Source organism: Scyliorhinus torazame, chromosome 18 (assembly GCF_047496885.1).
Source record: "Scyliorhinus torazame isolate Kashiwa2021f chromosome 18, sScyTor2.1, whole genome shotgun sequence".
Lineage (NCBI taxonomy): Eukaryota > Metazoa > Chordata > Chondrichthyes > Carcharhiniformes > Scyliorhinidae > Scyliorhinus > Scyliorhinus torazame.
This window is the reverse complement of record NC_092724.1, coordinates 39661124-39684218: the sequence shown is the minus strand read 5'-3', so window position 1 is coordinate 39684218 and position 23095 is coordinate 39661124. Positions and strand designations below refer to the sequence as shown.

General features: G+C 52.6%; 1 protein-coding gene across 2 annotated transcripts in view; it reads left to right on the top strand.

Moving 5' to 3' along the window:
• tmprss9 (transmembrane serine protease 9) overlaps window positions 1-23095 on the top strand; it is a 97382-nt gene that overhangs the window by 2817 nt on the left and 71470 nt on the right. The window contains exons 2-3 of one of the 2 annotated variants that reach the window (XM_072482619.1): window positions 19635-19798; window positions 20556-20609. In XM_072482619.1, coding sequence (XP_072338720.1) covers window positions 19654-19798; window positions 20556-20609 — 199 coding nt within the window. In that variant the 5' untranslated portion in view covers window positions 19635-19653. Of the gene's footprint in view, window positions 1-19616; window positions 19799-20555; window positions 20610-23095 lie in introns of both variants that reach the window. The other variant, XM_072482620.1, reaches the window with a different exon arrangement.

The following is a 23095-nucleotide window of genomic DNA, read 5'->3' as shown; positions in this document are numbered from 1 at the left end:
CCTGGTCACCGTGGAGGCCCCCCTCGGAGTTGGACCCCCCCCCCCCCCACCAGGACGGCCCCCACAGCCAGAATGCCGAGGTCCTGCCGGGTGGGACCACATGTGAACCACTCCGGCGGGCTCTTGGCTCGTCGAGTGCGGAGAATCTCCCTGGGGGCCGCTTTCAATGGCCCCCGACCGGCGCTGTGTCGATTGCGCGCGACTGCCGCCGATTCTCCGGTCGCCAGAGAATCGCGCGCCGGCGTGGAAGCCTATTTTGGGTCATTCTCTGCTCCCACGCTGAGCGCGATTTTGGCGCGGAGGGTCGGAGAATCTCGCCCAATATGTTTAAATCACACTTAAATGCATTCGGAATGACTTTATACTCTCTGCCACTGAAATTGCTTGCAAGTTGTGATCTCGTGACCAAAATATTTGCAACCAAATTGTTCCTCGGAGCCTCATTTGACAACCAGCTTCAGGCCATTTGGAATTTCAATTGGGATAATTTAACATCAGGGGATCATAAACTGAAGATAAAACTTGAGTAGTTCAGTGATGGTATCTCAGCCCTGTCTCTCACTCCCACCCTGCCATTATTTATAATAAACCTGATCTCAAATTAAATCAACATTCCTTACAATCAGAGCAGTTAAAAAAAACAGCACAGAAATTACCCTGGACTGTGAGGCTATTGTGGAATCTGTAGCACCAAATAATGCTCTCAGCCGATTCACTGGAGGGTGTAATGAGGTGAATCTTTTTAGTCAGCAGCAAATTATAGGGCAGGATATGTTAACAGGGCAACAATTTGCTGCAAAGTGAACTTTACCTCATTTTTTTTTTATTAGAACAGCTTCGGTGCAGCTTTTGAAAAGAAACATTAAATCAAGTTATCCTAGCTGCTAACAAGAGAACATTGTTTTGGATTTTGGTTAGGGGTCTCTCCAGGAAGCTTGGCAACTTAATCAGGGACATTCAAACGAGCAAGTTGTGGGAGAGCTGAGCACAGGGTTGTAAGACTGCGACATGTTCAAGGAGTTTGGAAAGGAAAGTTTGGAGTTTGGGGCAGTAGTTTACAAGGACTGAGGGGCACACAGAAGGATCACTGCTAGTGCAGTACATGGGCACTACATTGCCAATAAGATAGGAATCTCCCAGGGCCTGTGCTCTTGATTCATCATTCTGCTAAAATCAACATGTTTCCTACTCTTCTATCCTTATTCATTGTTTTGCTAGATCGCAAAGCTATCAAACTCCTACTTTCATCTTGCCTTTCCTTGAAGAAAAAATGCATTTATATAAAATCCTTACTGTAATAAAGTATCCCGAAGCACTTTATTGGAGCATCACCAAATAAAACTGCTGTTAGGACAAATTTTGGTCAAAGACGTATGTTTTAAGGAGGGCCCCCAAGGAAAGAGAGGTGGCAAGGAAAGAGGTGGAGAGACAAGAGAGGATCCGGGTGGGAATTTCAGTGTGTATGGCTTAGGCAGCTGAAGGAGTGGCTTTCAATGGTGGAATGAGGAAAATTGGGATGTATGAGAGGACAGAAGTTGGTGGAATGCAGAGACCTCAGAGAGTTGTGAGACTGGAGGAGGCTAGTTCATTGGTGGGAGCGTGCCTGTAGGTTCCAGCTCGATAATCAATCTGAGGTGCACCTAATGGGGGACAAGGGACCTACTGCGGCCTCCTATTCCTCTATTTTATTTTTAGGTTTTCCAATTTAGGGGCAATTTAGCGCGGCCAATCCACCTACCCTGCACATCTTTGGGTTGTGGGGATGAGACGACGCAGATACGGGGAGAATGTGCAAACTCCATGCGGAGAGTGACCCGAGGCTGGGATTGAACCCGGGTCCTCGCGCCGTGACACAGCAGTGCTAACCACTGCCCACCGTGCCCCCCCCCCTCAAAAAATATACTTTTATTCATAAAATCTGTGAAGGTAAATCACAGAACAGTAGACATTTGACATACATAAATTGCCAGTTTCTTTCCTTCGCTACATTTGCCATTACAAGTTATATTTACAGTTTATGGGGCGGCATGGTGGTGCAGTGGTTAGCACTGCTGCCCCACGGCGCTGAGGACCCATGTTCGATCCTGGCCCCGGTTCACTGTCCGTGTGGCGTTTGCACATCCTCCCCATGTCTGCATGGGTCTCACTCCCACAACCCAGAAATGTTCAGGGAAGATGGATTGGCCACAGTAAATTGGCCCTTAATTGGAAAATTAAAAAAAATATTTATGGTGTATATTTATTGAACGTGAAACATTCTCGGGTGCATGCATAATAATAATAATCTTTATTAGTGTCATAAGTAGGCTTACATTAACACTGTAATGGAGTTACTGTGAAAATCCCCTTGTCACCACACTCCGGTGCCTGTTCGGGTACACTGGGGGAGAATTCAGAATGTCCAATTCACCTAATAAACACGTCTTTCGGGACTTGCGGGAAGAAACCGGAGCACCCGGAGGAAACCCATGCAGACACGGGGAGAACGTGCAGACTCCGTACAGACAGTGACCCAAGCCGCAAATTGAACCCATTCTAACCCCTCAGTAATTAATACCAGGAGGACAATGGATTTTCCCCATTGAGCTTTTGCCATGGCTGTCCCAAGCTTTAGTGCATTCCTCAGCTTGGAATCCTGAACCTTGGAATGTGCCAGTCTGCAGCTCTGCAGCTCTCCCCATTCCACTGCCAGTGAACAACTGTTGAAGGTGCACTGAAGCCTTCATTGGGGCATCTCCTCTAATCATCAGGGTACGTTTATCTCTTTAACACTGCTGGTGTTACAGTGCCATGCATACCTAATGAGTCTTGATCTTGGCAAATAGATCAAGGTGGGCCAGATACACCTGGCTGCACTCCACCATGAAGAGGAGAATTCCCCCCTGAAGGATCTTTGTCTTTTATCCCACTTTCTCATCTTGTATTTAATGGTATTCTTTGGCATATCAGTTTAACTACAACAGAAATCCAGGGAAATGATGTTGTAATAGTCAAGGAGGAGTCCAGAAAGAAGAGTCAAAAGTGATTTATTGTCAACTTTTGTTTTAGGAAAAGTATATACAAGCAACAGTTCAAGTCCCAGTTGGGACTATTCTGGAACCCCGGCTCCTACCTGGGCCGGGCTTTAACCTGTGGAATTAACAAGGCCGCAGATGGGCCTCCACCCCTCAGCGGGGGAACTCATATTCCAAGAGTGTTGCTCGCTTTGGTTGGCTCTGAATATGGCGGTCAATGTGGTCGCCTTCCTTAATTTAATTATGTTTGCTCTAGAGTCGCCAGGTATCTTTTGATACCGCCACAAGGTTCAAACCGAATACTGATCAAAGAGCCAATACACCAGTTAGTTAGTTCAAAGTCAATACTATTTATTTACACATACAGTTAAATCTACTCATGCACAAATACTACAGACTAAACTATCACTACTGCTAAAGCCTATACTTAGCTTCGGGCGCCCATTCAGTCAGAGGAACAATGGCCGTTGTTCGGATCTGAGGTTGCTGGGGTCGAAGTGGTGAAGGGGAACAGCTAAGGTCGTTCATCTGGTAGCGAGCGTTGACCTTGGACTGACTTGCTTCTGATGCAGCTGGTGGACGGGTCTCTCCTCGGTGAGAGCCGGAGCCAAGAGAATGATTCTCTCTTGGGGGCTCCTTCTTATACTCAAAGGGGCTTCGCGCTCTTTTGGGCGGGCCTTGAACTTGGCCCCAATCAATTGGGCCGTTTCTTGATCATTCCTATTGATTTCATCCAATAAAGGGGTGGGTGCCCTGATGACTGGGCATGTCCTAGGTGGCCATTGGCCTGCTTTGTTTCGGTCTCCTCTGGCGCCGGGGTGTCTGCCTTAGTATCGGTTACTCAAATGTTACTCTTTTGTTCCCGGAGATGGGCCATTAGTATGCTAATGGGCCTACAGTTTTGGTCTTGTCTGGGAGCTGCGGCTCCAATAGGCAGACAAACCCTGAACCTGCTTGTTTTCTCAGCATTGTCCATTTTCCCTGCAATCTTTGCAAAGTGTCCATTTTGTAATCGGGAAGTGGCCATCCCAGATGGCTACAAGAGGTTGCGGTGTTAATCGGGTAGCCTCCATTGGTCTTGTGGAGGTTATAACATTCCTCCCCCGGCCAAAGTCCATAAGCCCCTTTGAAGTAGGGAGGGTCAGAGGCCGTCTTCTCCTCTTTGCCCGTGGCTGCCCCTCCTATGGCTGCGGGGCTGTTTTGCGGGGCTGCATCGTGTCGGGGAATGACGCTTCCCCGATGACGGGCTGGGGCATACCACTGGCGACTGATCCCCAGCAAGGTTGCCATCGGAAACCTCGGATACCTGGGTCTCCATCTCAAAATCCAAGTCCTCAACCTCTCGCATCTTGGTGTCTGGGTCCCTGGAGGGCAACACCCTCCAGTCCCCCATATGCCGGGCTGACTATGGTAAACCACTGTATTGTATTGTACTGGTGTAGTGTTACATGCCTGGGCTTGTCCCTGCTGGCTCCGCCTGTGGCTCCTCCCCTCAGGTTCATGTATAAATGTGGCCAACCTCCAGCCCTGCCCTCATTCTGGGACCGGCTGCCAGCAGGTGTCTTTAATTTGATTAAAGCCACAGTTTTTCTCCCGACTCCTCGTCTGTCGTCATTGATGGTACGTCAATTTAATCAGCTTAAAATGTTCGATGGATCCATCGCTAAAACCTGATCGCCTGGAGCTAGACCCCCAAGCAGCCGACGCCACTATTATGTTTGAACACTGGCTATGCTGCTTCGAATCGTACGTCGAGTCCTACGTGATCGCCGTCGTCGACACCCACAAGCTGTGAATCCTCAACTCCCGGGTGAGCCCACAAGTATTCCTTATCATCAGGGACGCTGACTCGTACGAGGATGTGATTACGCTGTTGAAAGGACAGTATGTTAAGGGAGTCAACGAGGTGTATGCTAGGCATCTCCTTGCCACGAGGCGACAGCGCCTCGGAGAATCGCAAGCCGAATTTCTGCGCGCATTGCGGGTACTCGGCCGCAACTGCAGTTGTAATGCGGTATCGGCTGCCGAGCACACAGAGTTGCTGATCCGGGACGCCTATGTCGCAGGCATAAAATCTAATTACATCCGCCAGCGCCTACTAGAAGGGGGTACATTCGACCTCCAAGAAACAGTACGGATTTCGGACTCATTATAAGTGGCCTTCCGCAACTTGGATGCCTACACCTCTGACCACGTGGCACCCTCATGGACATCGGGGGCACCGCCATCACCCGACCCGGGGCGCCACAAGCCTGTGCCGCGCTGCAACCTGCCAATCCCGGAGGCCCAAAATGCTACTTCTGTGGACAGGGTAAGCACCCCAGGCAACGCTGCCCAGCGAGGAGCGCGATCGGCAACGGGTGCGGTAAGAAGGACCACTTCTCTAAAGTCTGCCAGGCCCGACCTGTTTGTAAGCCCAGCAGCGCTGCGTGTAACCTGTGGGGCCGCCTTCTTCAACACCGCCCACCATGTGCAACCCGTGGGGGCCGCCATCTTTGACGCCACCAGCCACATGCGACCCGTGGGGGCAACCATCTTGGCTGCCATCTTCGACGCCACCCGCCACGTGCGACCTGCCGGGGCCGCCATCTTTGATTCACCCCGCCGCCTCCCGGAACCCCTGCTCATCCGATTGGCCCGTCCACCTTCCGAAACCCGCCTCCATCACCCTCGACCAGTCCCGACCTCATCACCTTGCCAAATCCATGATGCCAGTCCGGATCAACAGTCGCGAGACAACCTGCCTGTTCGACTCCGGGAGCACAGAGAGTTTTATTCACCCAGATACGGTACGGCGCTGCTCCCTCCCAATCTTACCCGTTAGCCAGAAAATCTCCCTGGCTTCCGAATCTCATCCCGTGGAAGTCCGTGGGTACTGTGTTGCACCCCTTACAGTACAAGGCGTTGAGTTCAAAGGGTTCAAACTCTATGTTCTCCCACAACTCTGCGCTGCCGTGCTACTAGATCTTGACTTCCAGTGCCACCTCAAAAGGCTTAGCCTGGAGTTCGATGGATCCCTGCTCCCCCTCACCGTATGTAGCCGCTTGACTCTTAAACTCGCTCCACCTATGGCCATCCTCCTTGCCCTATGGTCTAGAAGTCTCCCTGTCTCCCGCTGGCAGGAGGTTCTTCCTGATGCGCCCCACTCCATCCGGTCACTCCTGTGCACTGCCACCAATATGACCCCTCATGAGAGAATATGTCTTCCCCAGTAAGTCCACCTCAGGGGTCTCGCTCCCATCCTGGCTGACGGTCCCAGGGCCCGTCCTCCTCTGGAAGCATGCAAGGAGCCATAAGTCGGATCCACTGGTCGAAAAGGTCCTTCTCCTCCATGCTAACCCCCAATATGCCTACGTGGCACACCATGACGGGTGGGAGGGCACAGTCTCCCTTCGGGATTTGGCACCCGCAGGTTCCCCAGTGACCATCACCACTACCCCCGACTCTACATTGTCTCCCTCCGTTGCGACTCATCTACTACGAGATGCAGAAGACGACACACTCCTGGACACGCAGGCCTCAACACCTCATCCGACACCAATATCCACACCACAGCCGGGACTGAGGTGGACACGGCGGAGAGTCAAATCCCCCGACAGACTCGATCTATAACTCAACCCGTCCACTTCACTCTTTTTTTAACAAGGGGTGAATGTGGTAAACCACTGTATAGTATTGTATTGTATTGTACTGTTGTATTGTTACATGCCTGGGCTTGTCCCTGCTGGCTCCGCCTGTGGCTCCTCCCCTCGGGCTCACGTATAAAGGTGGCTAACCTCCAGCCCTACCCTCATTCTGGGACCGGCTGCCAGCAGGTGTCTTTTAGCTGATTAAAGCCAGTTTTTCTCCCGACTCCTCGTCTGTCGTCATTGATGGTACATCACTGCCATGCCCGGAAGACGGTTCTTCAGGTGCGGCATGTCCGAACACTGGCCCCCCGCTCCTGAGGTGATCAAAAGTGCTTCCGCACTGTCCGTCCGGGAGACTTTATTTGATGCGAGACTGGTCCGGTCTGTTGTACAAGTCCCTGGAATCCAATGGGCTCCGCCCCCGATGTTTTGGACGTACACCACGTCCCACGGTCGGAAACCCCTGCTCAGTGTCCGCTTGCCTTGCTTTGACCGTGGCTCTGCAGGACCTGACTGCGTTGAATTTTCCCGCCAATATCGGGGAACATGAGACTGAGGCGGGTCCTGAGCCTCCAACCCATCAATAGTTCAGTCGGCCAAGTTAAACTGGTATCTTTGCAATGATTGATGGCTTGGGTCACAAGCGCCACTAGTTCTTTGAATGTCTTGGAGTCTGGGGCAGTGGGATATATTAGACTCTTTATGACGCTGAAATGGGGGGCCCCACAGGCAGTCAGAAGAATTATCGGCTGGCAATCATCCCCAATGATTGCATTCGTCTTTATAAAAATAAAGTGTTCTGAGACTAGTCCTCTACACCCCCATTGAATGCATCGAGTCTGCCAAAGAGCGGCATTTTCAAAATGGTGCAAACCTTACTCCTTTGTAAAGAGAGGTGGCTGTACTCCAAATGGCTAGTAGCGCTGACTGCAGTTCTGCTTTACCCTCGTCGTCAATGTAGTAGTCAAGGAGGAGTCTGGAAAGGAGAGTCAAAAATGGCTTCTTTTCAACCCTTGGGTTAGAAAAGTATATACAAGCAACAATCTAAACTAATGCAGCAGGGGCATGGGAACCTGGATTGTAGTTTTAGGGTAAGGGAGAATGAGAGTATAGAGGTCAGGAGCACAGATTTGACGTCGCAGGAGGGGGCCAGTGTTCAGGTAGGTGGTTTGAAGTGTGTCTACTTCAATGCCAGGAGTATACGAAACAAGGTAGGGGAACTGGCAGCATGGGTTGGTACCTGGGACTTCGATGTTGTGGCCATTTCGGAGACATGGATAGAGCAGGGACAGGAATGGATGTTGCAGGTTCCGGGGTTTAGGTGTTTTAGTAAGCTCAGAGAAGGAGGCAAAAGAGGGGGAGGTGTGGCGCTGCTAGTCAAGAGCAGTATTACGGTGGCGGAGAGGATGCTAGATGGGGACTCTTCTTCCGAGGTAGTATGGGCTGAAGTTAGAAACAGGAAAGGAGAGGTCACCCTGTTGGGAGTTTTTTATAGGCCTCCTAATAGTTCTAGGGATGTAGAGGAAAGGATGGCGAAGATGATTCTGGATAAGAGCGAAAGTAACAGGGTAGTTATTATGGGAGACTTTAACTTTCCAAATATTGACTGGAAAATATATAGTTCGAGTACAATAGATGGGTCATTTTTTGTACAGTGTGTGCAGGAGGGTTTCCTGAAACAATATGTTGACAGGCCAACAAGAGGCGAGGCCACGTTGGATTTGGTTTTGGGTAATGAACCAGGCCAGGTGTTGGATTTGGAGGTAGGAGAGCACTTTGGGGACAGTGACCACAATTCGGTGACGTTTACGTTAATGATGGAAAGGGATAAGTATACACCGCAGGGCAAGAGTTCTAGCTGGGGGAAGGGCAATTATGATGCCCTTAGACGTGACTTGGGGGGGATAAGGTGGAGAAGTAGGCTGCAAGTGTTGGGCACACTGGATAAGTGGGGCTTGTTCAAGGATCAGCTACTGCGTGTTCTTGATAAGTATGTACCGGTCAGGCAGGGAGGAAGGCGTCGAGCGAGGGATCCGTGGTTTACCAAGGAAGTGGAATCTCTTGTTAAGAGGAAGAAGGAGGCCTATGTGAAGATGAGGTGTGAAGTTTCAGTTGGGGCGATGGATAGTTACAAGGTAGCGAGGAAGGATCTAAAGAGAGAGTTAAGACGAGCAAGGAGGGGACATGAGAAGTATTTGGCAGGAAGGATCAAGGAAAACCCAAAAGCTTTCTATAGGTATGTCAGGAATAAGCGAATGACTAGGGAAAGAGTAGGACCAGTCAAGGACAGGGATGGGAAATTGTGTGTGGCGTCTGAAGAGATAGGCGAGATACTAAATGAATATTTTTCGTCAGTATTCACTCAGGAAAAAGATAATGTTGTGGAGGAGAATGCTGAGCCCCAGGCTAATAGAATAGATGGCATTGAGGTACGTAGGGAAGATGTGTTGGCAATTCTGGACAGGCTGAAAATAGATAAGTCCCCGGGACCTGATGGGATTTATCCTAGGATTCTCTGGGAGGCCAGGGAAGAGATTGCTGGACCTTTGGCTTTGATTTTTATGTCATCATTGGCTACAGGAACAGTGCCAGAGGACTGGAGGACAGCAAATGTGGTCCCTTTGTTCAAAAAGGGGAGCAGAGACAACCCCGGCAACTATAGACCGGTGAGCCTCACGCCTGTAGTGGGTAAAGTCTTGGAGGGGATTATAAGAGACAAGATTTATAATCATCTAGATAGGAATAATATGATCAGGGATAGTCAGCATGGCTTTGTGAAGGGTAGGTCATGCCTCACAAACCTTATTGAGTTCTTTGAGAAGGTGACTGAACAGGTAGATGAGGGTAGAGCAGTTGATGTGGTGTATATGGATTTCAGCAAAGCGTTTGATAAGGTTCCCCACGGTAGGCTATTGCAAAAAATACGGAGGCTGGGGATTGAGGGTGATTTAGAGATGTGGATCAGAAATTGGCTAGCTGAAAGAAGACAGAGGGTGGTGGTTGATGGGAAATGTTCAGAATGGAGTACAGTCACAAGTGGAGTACCACAAGGATCTGTTCTGGGGCCGTTGCTGTTTGTCATTTTTATCAATGACCTAGAGGAAGGCGCAGAAGGGTGGGTGAGTAAATTTGCAGACGATACTAAAGTCGGTGGTGTTGCCGATAGTGTGGAAGGATGTAGCAGGTTACAGAGGGATATAGATAAGCTGCAGAGCTGGGCTGAGAGGTGGCAAATGGAGTTTAATGTAGAGAAGTGTGAGGTGATTCACTTTGGAAGGAATAACAGGAATGCGGAATATTTGGCTAATGGTAAAGTTATTGAAAGTGTGGATGAGCAGAGGGATCTAGGTGTCCATGTACATAGATCCCTGAAAGTTGCCACCCAGGTTGATAGGGTTGTGAAGAAGGCCTATGGAGTGTTGGCCTTTATTGGTAGAGGGATTGAGTTCCGGAGTCGGGAGGTCATGTTGCAGCTGTACAGAACTCTGGTACGGCCGCATTTGGAGTATTGCGTACAGTTCTGGTCACCGCATTATAGGAAGGACGTGGAGGCTTTGGAGCGGGTGCAGAGGAGATTTACCAGGATGTTGCCTGGTATGGAGGGAAAATCTTATGAGGAAAGGCTGATGGACTTGAGGTTGTTTTCGTTGGAGAGAAGAAGGTTAAGAGGAGACTTAATAGAGGCATACAAAATGATCAGGGGGTTGGATAGGGTGGACAGTGAGAGCCTTCTCCCGCGGATGGATATGGCTGGCACGAGGGGACATAACTTTAAACTGAGGGGTAATAGATATAGGACAGAGGTCAGAGGTAGGTTCTTTACGCAAAGAGTAGTGAGGCCGTGGAATGCCCTACCTGCTACAGTAGTGAACTCGCCAACATTGAGGGCATTTAAAAGTTTATTGGATAAACATGGATGATAATGGCATAGTGCAGGTTAGATGGCTTTTGTTTCGGTGCAACATCGTGGGCCGAAGGGCCTGTACTGCGCTGTATTGTTCTATGTTCTATGTATGTTATCCAAGTCCCAGTCGTGACTATTCAGGAACCCGGCTCCTACTTGGGTCAGGGTTTGTGGAATGAACAAGCAAGCTGTTGAGCCTCCGCCCCTCAGCGGGGACCGCGTACTGCACAAGGCTCACAGGCACCATGAGTACAGTTGAATGTTGTGAATCGAATGACACTGAATAGAAGCTCATTGTTCTTCTGATGTACATCTTTCCTGAGGATGGTGAATAAGCACTGTCAGTCCTTGAAAAGATATTTAGTTCCTCAACATTGGAAAATTCAGGTTGTGTGTGGGATCCGCTGTTCCTTATCTTGAAGAATAATGTCTTAATTCGCAACAGGATATACTTCATGTGCAATCTGTGTACCCTCTGCAGAAACTGCTCTGCTCAGTGGGTGTCAGCACCCAGGGAATTGTACCCCGAGCGAATGTCAAATCCCAGGAGCTGTGTCTCAGTGAGTGTCAGCTCCTTCACCAGGTTAAGAGAGAAAAATACGACAAAAAGTTAAACCTTTACAATAAGCGGCAAAAAAAGATTGTGGAACTTGACAGTTGCTTTTGATAGTTTAGCTGCACCTTTTCGATATGTCTTTGAACCCCTTTAATTATATCGAATTGTGATTTAATCCTAATAATATCTACCTTAATGATCATCGCCATATTTCACAACCTACTTAACTTTAGGGTGTAAGAATTCTCCCTGAGACTTCCGGAGGTGGTATATAGTGGGAAGACGCACATGTGCTGGCTCCGGCCAGGGTACTGCAATTTTAGCCCTTTTCACCCAATTTCTGGGGTACCTGTGTTTAAAATCCCACCTGACTGATGGTATAAGATGCCCTCATAAGGGAAATGCCCAGAAGGACCAGGGCAACGAACGTTGAACAAAGAATTGTCGACAGAATTGGAGGCTTCTCGAGGCTGCTCGGTGGAGAAAATGGCGAGTCTGCTGCGACCCCGTCCACTCCACTAACGGCCAAGCCGATTACCGGCTCCGGTGCCAACTTAACTGGTGTCTATTTTCCTGGCCTGCTGTGATTCCCGCCCTGTGCCCTGGGTCCCCTTTGGCAGCCATTTTCTGGGGTGACCGGGCTTGGATGTGCTGCTGCTCGGGTGTCCCAGGTGGCGTGGTGCCAATGTGATGCTCCAGGGACAGGAGGGGGTGTCCAAGGTGCCGCGGTGTTCCGGCACCTCCTCTGCGGGAGTCACCGGGAGGGGCCTCATCACCTCCTCCTCCCTTGGTGTGCCCGATGGCCCCCGGGCTATTCCATGGGACGGAGGTGCGGGCGGGGCTAACCCCTGAGGCTCCCCTAACAATTGGCGTTGCCAGTCCTGAAGGCCCGCTGCCGCATCGGCCGGAGTCTGCATGCCGGTGGCCATGAAGCACAGGCAGTGGACCACCTCCATCTGCGACTGGGCCACCTCCCTCTGTTTCTTTGCCACATCGGCCAGCGCCTGGGCAATGCCGCCAACATTCTCAGCCACGACCTGCTATGACTGTGCCACGCTCAGGTGCACCGCAGCAATGTCCAGGTGGTCCATGACACATGGCTGCCTGTGAGAGGGCAGCCCTCTCCTGGGCCTTAGTCACTGCCTGTACTGAGTGCCCCAGACTTTGTTTATGCTGATCTATGGCCGAAACCCTTGCCCCTCAAGGTCTCCACTTCAGACTCCACGCGTATGGTGTTGGCCTGGGTGGCACGCATGGCAGGCACCCCCTCCTGCTCCTGCATGCGCTTGGACTCCTCAACCTGCTCCTGAAGGTGCTGGATACTCACCGACAACCCCTCATGTAGTTTCTTGCTCTGTGACTGCATCTCCACAATCTGTTCCAGAAGCCCGAAAACCGTCTGGATGGCAGTTCGTCCCTGGTTTCGGCCTGCCCTCCGACCATCCGCCCCCTCGGGTGTTCCTGCCTCCACCTGCTGTACCGGAGCATGTGTGTGGTGAGCACCAGATAGTGTCCCAGTAGCCTTTTCACTAACATGCCCAACCGAGGTGAGTGGCTCTGGGATGTTGGAGGGTGTTGGAGACAGCTGTGACAGGAAATCTGTGTCGTCCACGAACTTGAGCTCCAAGGTATCCTGGGAACCAGGTTGGCCCCATCCGTGCCATCTGGTGTCGTCCTCGTCACTGATCGGCACCTGGGGTTTTGGCTGTGACTGTGGCTGGGGTCGGTAGCGGAGGTCACCAGAAGGACCCGCCCCATCACCAGCACCTCCTGCAAGACACAAGACATCACGCATGATTAGAGCACGGGCTGGGGGGGGGGGGGGGGGTGGAGGGGAGTGCAGGTGGTGGAGGTGTGTTGGGGAGGAGGGAGGGGGGTATGTTTGGGAGGGGGCAGTGGGGGTGGTGATGGTGGTGGAGCGGGTGTGTAGGGGTGTTGTGGGTGTGCGGGCGGGTGTGTGGTTGGCGTGGGTGTGGGTGTGAGGGTGGTGTGGGGGTGGTGGTGCATGAGAGGATGGTGTGGGGGTTGTTTTTGAAAGCTCACCACTATTCTTAGAAGTCCCCCTATACCAAAAAGGGCCGATATTCTAAATGGTGATCAGGGATTCTCACTCCCTGACTCCGATGCAGGCTTCAGTGGGTGCTATTCAGGTCAAACTATGTTTTCAAGTTATCCCCCGGTATAACCCATACCTTCCCCGAAGATTTCATCTACTTACCACTTAGTAGCTTCGATCTTGGGTCCCGCATTGCTAAGTAAGTAAAGTAGACTTTGGAATAACCACTATTTCAGGTTAAATTAAGTTATTTTATTATTATATTTTTTTCTTTAAAAAGCTGCAATTACTGTCTTTACAGAAAGGTATAAAGATCTTGCTTCTGGATCCTTCTGGTTGGTTGAAGGGACCTTCAGGCCCAACTTGAAAATCAATCTTCTTTAAAGTCTGGTCTTCTTTAGATGTATTCGCTGGTCAGCTCGGTTGCTGTGTCTATCTTTCCCATGTACCGAGCTGTGAGAGCTGGTTCTGCTGGCTGTCTCTGAGCTGACTCTGCCTACTCTGTAAATTCTAGTCTTTCTTAGATGTATTAGCTGTTTAGCTCGGCTGCTATACCCTGTCTTTCTCATGACCGAGCTGACTGTAATCTGAGTCTGAGCTGCTTCTTCCTTCTCTGCTTCTCCTCTCTCTCCCTCTGAGTTCTGGTTCTGGTAGTTGTTCCCTTTCTTCGGGTTTATATATTTTTCTAACAGTTATCTAGTTTTTAGGACTTTATTGTAAAGTAACTCTTATTTAACTTTGTTTGTAAAAAGTACCTTTGATCTAAACTTTCTAATCCAACTAAGTATTCATTTTGACATGACTTCATCTCATAGATCTGATTACATTGTTTCCTTTGTGATGTTCAAAATGCTTTGACTTCAAGAGGTGTTACTTTTAATTCCTGTCATTTCTATAGTTTTATTTTCCAATTGTGTCCTCAGCTCATAATTTTGACTTTGATTTTGGCTTTGAATTATGTTTCTCGTAGACTGATAGTCTCCAGTTTTCTTTAAATTACCTGGTATTAGCAAAATTTCACACCTAGAATTATCACCAAATTCAACTGAACCTCATCCATTCTTTTCCAGACCCTTACAAAGATAGTTACTTTCAATGAAGGTGTGAGGCATTGTTTTTGGCTTCATTCAAAATCCTGTTTGTCTTGTTTGTCGAGCCTGCTTGACCAAGGATATCTGTATTTTACAATCCTGCTCTTTGCAGCTGCTGTTAACCCTTGAAATGAAATGAAAATCGCTTATTGTCACAAGTAGGCTTCAAATGAAGTTACTGTGAAAAGCCCCAAGTCGCCACATTCCGGCGCCTGTTCGGGGAGGCTGGTACAGGAATTGAACCGTGCTGCTGGCCTGCTTGGTCTGCTTTAAAAGCCAGCGATTTAGCCCAGTGTGCTAAACTAGCCCCTTTGTGGGATCTTTCCCTGTATTCTCTCATGTTTCTCTCAGACCAGATATTGCCAGACTTCCATGTTTCAAATGACACATCTTTCCATATTATCAATTACAGGGTGGTGGTGGGTATGAGGGTGGTGTGGGGTGAGGGTGGTGTGGGTGTGAGGGTGGGTGTGAGGGTGGGTGTGAGGGTGGGTGTGAGGGTGGGTGTGAGGGTGGTGTGGGGGTGGTGGTGGGCGTGGGGGTGAGGATGGTGGTGGGTGTGAGGGTGGTGTGGGGTGAGGATGGTGTGGGTGTGAGGGTGGTGTGGGGTGGTGGCGGGTGTGAGGGTGGTGGTGGGTGTGAGGGGGTGGTGGGTGTGAGGGTGGTGTGGGGTGAGGGTGGTGTGGGGGTGGTGGTGGGTGGGAGGGTGTGAGGGTGGTGGTGGGTGTGAGGGTGGTGTGGGGGTGGTGGTGGGTGGGAGGGTGTGAGGTTGGGGTGGGTGGGAGGGAGTGAGGGTGGTGGTGGGTGGAGGGTGTGAGGGTGGGGTGGTGGTGGGTGTGAGGGAGGTGGTGGGTGGGAGGGAGTGAGGGTGGTGGTGGGTGGAGGGTGTGGGGGTGGTGGTGGGTGTGAGGGTGGTGATCGGTGGGAGGGAGTGAGGGTGGGGTGGTGGTGGGTGGGAGGGTGTGGGGGTGGTGGTGGCTGGAGGAAGTGAGGGTGGAGTGAGTGGGAGGGGGTGGGGGTGGGGGTGGGTGAGAGGGTGTGAGGGTGGTGGTGGGTGGAGGTTGTGAAGGTGGTGGTGGGTGGGAGGGTGTGAAGGTGGTGGTGGGTGGGAGGGTGTGGGGGTGGTGGTGGGTGGAGGGTGTGAGGGTGTGGGGGTGGTGGAGGGTGTGGGGGTGGGGTGGTGGTGGGTGGAGGGTGTGAGGGTGGTGGTGGGTGGAGGGTATGAGGGTGGGGTGGTGGTATGTGGAGGTGTGAGGGTTGTGGTGGGTGGGATGGTGTGGTGGTGGGTGGAGGGTGGAGGGTGTGAGGGTGGTGGTGGGTGGAGGGTGTGAGGGTGGTGGTGGGTGGAGGGTGTGAGGGTGGTGGTGGGTGGAGGGTGTGAGGGTGGTGGTGGGTGGAGGGTGTGGGGGTGGGTGGAGGGTCGGGGTGGTGGTGGGTGGAGGGTGTGGGTGGGTGGAGGGTGTGAGGGTGGTGGTGGGTGGAGGGTGTGAGGGTGGTGGTGGGTGGAGGGTGTGAGGGTGGTAGTGTGTGGAGGGTGTCAGGGTGGAGGGAGTGAGGGTGGTGTTGGGTGGGAGGGTGTGAGTGGTGGTGGGTGGAGGGTGTGGGGGTGGAGGGAGTGAGGATGGTGTTGGGTGGGAGGGTGTGAGAGTGGTGGTGGGTGGAGGGTGTGGGGGTGGTGGTGGGTGGAGGGTGTGGGGGTGGTGGTGGGTGGAGGGTGTGAGGGTGGTGGTGGGTGGAGGGTGTGAGGGTGGAGGAAGTGAGGGTGGTGGTGGGTGGAGGGTGTGGGGGTGGTGGTGGGTGTAGGGAGTGAGGGTGGTGGTGGGTGGAGAGGGTGGGGGTGGTGGTGGGTGAGAGGGTGTGAGGGTGGTGGTGGGTGGAGGTTGTGAAGGTGGTGGTGGGTGGGAGGGTGTGAAGGTGGTGGTGGGTGGGAGGGTGTGGGGGTGGTGGTGGGTGGAGGGTGTGAGGGTGTGGGGGTGGTGGTGGGTGGAGGGTGTGAGGGTGTGGGGGTGGCGGTGGGTGTGGGGGTGGTGGTGGGTGGCAGGGAGTGAGGGTGGTGGTGGGTGGGAGGGTGTGAGGGTGGTGGTGGGTGGAGGGTATGAGGGTGGGGTGGTGGTGGGTGGAGGGTGTGAGGGTGGTGGTGGGTGGAGGGTGTGAGGGTGAGGTGGTGGTGGGTGGAGGGTTTGAGGGTGGTGGTGGGTGGAGGGTATGAGGTTGGGGTGGTGGTGTGTGGAGGTGTGAGGGTTGTGGTGGGTGGGATGGTGTGGGGGTGGTGGTGGGTGGAGGGTGTGAGGGTGGTGGTTTGTAGAGGGTGTGAGGGTGGTGGTGGGTGGAGGGTGTGAGGGTGGTGGTGGGTGGAGGGTGTGAGGGTGGTGGTAGGTGGAGGGTGTGGGGTGGGGGTGGGTGGAGGGTGTCGGGGTGGTGGTGGGTGGAGGGTGTGAGGGTGTGGGTGGGTGGAGGGTGAAGGGTGGTGGTGGGTGGAGGGTGTGAGGGTGGTGGTGGGTGGAGGGTGTGAGGGTGGTGGTGTGTGGAGGGTGTCAGGGTGGAGGGAGTGAGGGTGGTGTTGGGTGGGAGGGTGTGAGGGTGGTGGTGGGTGGAGGGTGTGGGGGTGGGGGGAGTGAGGGTGGTGTTGGGTGGTAGGGTGTGAGGGTGGTGGTGGGTGGAGGGTGTGGGGGTGGGGGTGGGTGGAGGGTGTCGGGGTGGTGGTGGGTGGAGGGTGTGAGGGTGGTGGTGTGTGGAGGGTGTGGGAGTGGAGTGAGTGAGGGTGGTATTGGGTGGGAGGGTGTGAGGGTGGTGGTGGGTGGAGGGTGTGGGGGTGGTGGTGGGTGGAGGGTGTGAGGGTGGTGGTGGGTGGAGGGTGTGGGGGTGGAGTGAGTGAGGGTGGTATTGGGTGGGAGGGTGTGAGGGTGGTGGTGGGTGGAGGGTGTGGGGGTGGTGGTGGGTGGAGGGTGTGAGGGTGGAGGAAGTGAGGGTGGTGGTGGGTGGAGGGTGTGGGGGTGGTGGTGGGTGGAGGGAGTGAGGGTGGTGGTGGGTGGAGGGTGTGAGGGTGGTGGTGGGTGGAGGGTGTGAGGGTGGTGGTGGGTGGAGGGTGTGAGGGTGGTGGTGGGTGGAGGGTGTGAGGGTGGTGGTGGGTGGGGGGGGTGAGGGTGGTGGTGGGTGGAGGGTGTGGGGGTGGTGGTGGGTGGAGGGGGTGAGGGTGGTGGTGGGTGGAGGGTGTGAGGGTGGTGGTGGGTGGAGGGTGTGAGGGTGGTGGTGGGTGGAGGGTGTGAGAGTGGTGGTGGGTGGGAGGGAGTGAGGGTGGTGGTGGGGGGAGGGTGTGAGGGTGGTGGTGGGTGGGAGGGATGGAGGGTGGTGGTGGGTGGGAGTGTGTGAGGGTGGGGTGGTGGTGGGTGGAGGGTGTGAGGGTGGTGGTGTGTGGAGGGTGTGGGGGTGGGGAGGGTGTGAGGGTGGTGGTGGGTGGAGGGTGTGAGGGTGGAGGGTGTGAGGGTGTGATGGTGGTGGTGGGTGGAGGGTGTGAGGGTGGGGTGGTGGTGGGTGGAGGGTGTGAGGGTGGTGGTGTGTGGAGGGTGTGGGGGTGGGGAGGGTGTGAGGGTGGTGGTGGGTGGAGGTGTGAGGGTGGAGGGTGTGAGGGTGTGATGGTGGTGGTGGGTGGAGGGTGTGAGGGTGGGGTGGTGGTGGGTGGAGGGTGTGAGGGTGGTGGTGTGTGGAGGGTGTGAGGGTGGGGAGGGTGTGATGGTGGTGGTGGGTGGGAGGGTGTGAGGGTGGTGGTGGGTGGGAGGGAGTGAGGGTGGTGGTTGGTGGAGGGTGTGAGGGTGGGTGGGAGTGTGTGAGGGTGGTGGTGGGTGGAGGGTGGTGGTGGGTGGAGGGAGTGAGGGTGACGGTGGGTGTGAGGGTGGTGGTGGGTGGGAGGGTGTGAGGGTTGTGGTGGGTGGTGGGTGTGAGGGTGGTGGTGGGTGGGAGGGTGTGAGGGTGGTGGTGGGTGGTGGGTGTGAGGGTGGTGGTGGGTGGAGTGTGTGAGGGTGGTGGTGGGTGTGAGGGTGGAGGGTGTGAGGGCGGTGGTGGGTGGGAGGGTGTGGGGGTGGTGGTGGGTGGAGTGTGTGAGGGTGGTGGTGGGTGTGAGGGTGGAGGGTGTGAGGGTGTTGGTGGGTGGGAGGGTGTGAGGGTGTGAAGGTACTGTGAGGGTAGTGTTGGGGGAGCTGGGCGTTGTGACACACATGTCACAGGGAACCGCAACTCAGAGGGGTCTCTCTTCCTTGCCTGATGCCGACCGCCACCCTGGCAACTGCCCTTTCTTGGGGCCCGCCGACCATGTCCAGTGTTCCCTGCTCTGTTGCCGTGAGGGGCCGCAGGTTCGGCAGTCCCCTTCCAGTCTTCTCTCGCTCCCGCCGGTTATGGGCGGCTTTCTCCTGGGTCAGGGTGGGGGGAAGGCGGAATAGAAAATGTACAGTGTTAGACAGTCCGACGCATGCAGCCCAGAGGGTGGGAAGCTGATGGCTTCAATGGCCAGGCCATCCAGCCATGGCGGCCGGTATGGGTGCCGACCTGTGTTGTAGGGTGGGGGTTCGGCTGCCCTCCTTGTCGGGGGGGGGGCGGTTACAGGTGTGTGGGATTGGGGGGGGGGTTTGTGCAAGGGGCACAGTGCAGCCTACTCACCCTTCTGTTCTGCTGTTGTAGAAGTCCACTAATCCTGCCTCGGCGTCAAATTCTCAGGAACGGAGAGTCTGGCCGATGTTTTTTTTGCGGAAGACTATTCCTTCATTTCCCCGGTATCACCATCCTCCCTGTTGAAGACGGTTTTATCTTTGGTCTGGTGAGGGGAGTATTTCAGGTATTTAGGGTCAGATTATATCAGCAGAGTCAGCTCAGTTGGATGAGGTAAAGATAAAATATGAGGGTGAATTGGGTCTTATTCTGGATGAGGAGGTGTGGAAGGAGGCTCTTTGTAGGGTCCACTCTACATCCTTCTGTGCTCAGCTTAATTTGATCCAGTTCAAGGTGCTACACAGGGCTCATCTGACCAAGGTAAGGATAAGTGTCCTGGGGGGCCGGCTAATCATACTCGTATGTTCTGGTCGTGTCCCAAGTTGTTAAGCTTTCTTTAACACCATGTCAGACATTCTTCATGTCGAACTGGAGCCTTGTCCACTGGTGGCCATTTTCGGGGCCTTGGACTCGCCGGTGCTGCAGGGAGGGGTGAAGGCGGATGTCCTCACCTTTGACTCGTTGATAGCCCGGAGGCGAGTTCTGCTTGGGTGGAGGTCTCCCACTCCACCCAGTGCCTAGGCCTGGCTGGGTGACCTCATGGAATTAGATGTGTTCCTGATTGTTCCGTAAGGCCTGTTAATCCCCTTTCCAATCTTGCCTTACAGAGATGGTTTATTTTGCAGAGTAACTATCGGCACTATCATGGAACTGAACTGCAAAGATTTGGACAAACTGCCAATCACAGAGCCGAAGACAGAATTCAGGAACACACTTCGCTTTAAGCTGTTTTTTGCTGTATTGTTCTTGTGTCTCATCATAGCTGCCATTATCCTGGGCGTTTATTTTGGTGAGTACAACAAAATGATTGTGAATTCAGTTCACTGTTTTCTCATCCCTCCCTCTCCATTTAGTTTTATGTTCCTGATCCATCCAATGTTTCTTCCTTAGTTTTCTGCCTTCTTAGGCTTTATAAAAGCTCAGGAAGGCCGGGAAGGTAAATTAAAGAGTATTTAATAAACCAACACAAAGTAAAGGATGCAACGTGGCTTACTACCGATCACGCCGATCCCAGTCCGGGCTGACTTTTATAAGGTGGATTTACAATCACCAGCTGGGCAGGTCTCTGCCCACCAGTGGGGGTGCTCGTAATCCACAGGTCCCAAGGGGAGATAAATTGAGGTGTCCCTGGGGGTCGTGTGCGGGGTATTGCAGGCATCCAGGTAGTTAACTCACCCAAGGGCCTGTTCGTCTTTGTGTCCAGCTGGGGAATATCAGAGGGCCGCCCATCATTAGGAACATTAGGACCTACCGTGGCCTCACCCAACATCTGCAATGAAATCATGGTCCAGCAGGAGACAGTGGATAACAAAGGAGAAACCCCTCTTGGCCTACCCTGAACCCGGTACACTGAGGTCTGTTTCAGTGCTGTTCTTCTGACTGAAATCAGCACAAACTGGGAATTGAATGTAGAACCTTGTACCGCACACTACCAAAGTGGGCAGCATAATTAGTCATTGTGCCGTCTAGGAAGGCCATTCATGGTCAGTTTTGTTCTGCTACCAATACATACTCTCACTGTATTCATCTTCTTTTCCTAAAAACAGGGATACATGGAGCTCAAAAAGAATTGTCTCAACAACACATGGCCAAGAAAGCTGGTACGTATATTTTTTTTTAACATTGTATTGTATAAATTGTTTTGCAATTATTCTTCCAGGTTACTCCTGTAATAACCCACACGAGGCCCACGGGATACGCCAATTGATCTCGTACTGCTCATGGAATATGATCTTCCCTGCTAGTGGCTGGAGGCCTACCCAGCTGGGGCTCATAATTATCGTGTATAAAGGCCGACCCAGACAGGGACCGGCATGTTGGTTGTCCCAAGTGGGACTAATACTGTGTGTGTATTTACCGTCTTAGGGTAGATTCTTTAGGCCGAGAGTAAGCCAGCATTCAGCCGACCACTTGGCCTCCTGGGTCTTTAGAACTCCTATAAGCGTTTGCTGAGCATCTTCACGCTGAAGAACTGCTTTTACACTGAGTTGGCCAGTATTTTTAGATGGACTTTCGAATTTCAGATGCTGATATTGGCTAGTGGCACATCTGTTGAAATCCTATTTTAATACCACGTTATTACGATCCCAGACCAAACCCCAACAGTGGCTAGGATACTGGACAGAAACCCCAATATTTTAGTTTATTTTGTAAGACTTTGCAGAAAGAATACTTTGCTCCAGGAGTGGTTGCATGAAGAAATAGGGATTTGGTATTTTTAAACACTAAATTTTATTATGAATACAATATTTTTTCAAAACTTTTTTTGTCCAATTAAGGGACAATTTAGCGTGGTCAATCCACCTACCTTGCACATCTTTGGGTTGTGAGGGTGAGGACATAGGGAGAATGTGGAAACTCCACATGGACAGTGACCTGGGGCCAGGATCAAACCCGGTTTCTCGGTGCTGTGAGGCAGTAGTGCTAACCACTGCAACAGCCATGAATATAATATCAAACTCTAATTTCACAACCGACAAGAATAGCTTACATTTACCCCTTAAAAAATCCTACTCAATTTCCCAGTAAACAACTAGAAAATAAACATAAGCTCTCAAATCCTCTTAAAAGTCAGCATGGCATAGAGTAATATTCGCTTTACAGAACAGACTTTTGGCTCCTGTTAGGACACTTTCAGACTGGCTGAATGTCTTCAAAAAGCTGGTTCGCCTGGCATGATCAGCTTCTTCCTGGTCCTCAGACAAGACTGATCTGCTTTTAAATATTATTAATCTTTTAATAATGATAATCTTTATTGTCACAAGGAGGCTTACATTAACACTGCAATGAAGTTACTGTGAAAAGCCCCTAGTCGCCACATTCCACCCATTCCACTCAGCTCCACCCAGCACTGACATCATCTCCCCACGCCGGAAAACAAAATAACTTTCCAGGCTGAAAGTACATTAACTCCCCAGGGACTTTCCCCAGTCAAACCACAGTGCATTAGCCCAGACTGAAAAATACATTTCTCTGGTCAATTTTACTTTCTGGCTCCTGAAAGCTCCCAGGCTCTGCAAAACAGGATTATTATTTTTTTAAATGACCACTGCTGGTAAGCACACTCTAACCCCAGGCTTTTAACCTTTAAATTGCCCAATAATTAGAATCCATTATTCTTAAAATCTTCCGATGGTCGCAATGACTACAGTTGTAAATTGCATGCTGTGAGAGTAGATTAGGGAACACTCAGCTGCCACTCTATTAAACCTCCTGAGTTTCTTCCCATTATAACAATGATATATTTTATTATGTCCAGTTTTCTCCACTTAAAACATCCACATTAAAAATAATAAACACTTGCATTAAATTGATTTAAAGGTTGCCGGTTACAGCATGTAAGGATTTCTGGTTGCCTCAGGCTGCAACAGCTGTGCTCCCTCACTGGGTGGCAGTTCACTGTCTTGATCTTCAACACATGGGTAGATCTCCTCCACTGGGTATTCCCTTGCCAGAGGCAGGTTTTGCAGGGCGCAGCATGCCACGGCAATAAGGGAAACACTCTCTGGAGGATATTGCAATGCTCCCCCTGATCAGTCCAGACACCACTGGGATTCTCCTTTCGCGGGACTAAGTCCCCACGCCGGCAGGAAAACTGGCGCGACCCACTCCAGCGCCAACAGCCCCCGAAAGTGCGGACTTCTCCGCACTTCCGGGGGCTAGGTGGACACCGGAGCGGTTGGCACCGCGCCAGCCGTCGGCGAAGGGACTGCGCGGGTTTGCGTATATGCCGGAGGGCCGGCGTGATCTCGTGCATGCGCAGGGGGTTGTCTTCTCCACGCCGGAGTCCTACAGGGGCCGGCGCGAAAGGAAGGAGTGCACCGCTCTGCACAGGCCCGTCCGCAGATCGGTGGGTCCCGATTGTGGGCCGGGCCACTGTGGGGGCCCCCCCCCCCACCCAGGGTCGGATCCCCCCCCCCCCCCCCCCGAGGACCGCATCAGCCGACTTACCTGCCAGGTCCCGCCGTGTGGAACCATGTCTAATCCACACCGACGGGACTGGCCAGAAACGGACGGCCGCTTGGCCCATCGGGGCCCAGAGAATTGCCGGGGGGGGGGCCGCTGCCAACGGCCCCCGACCGACGTG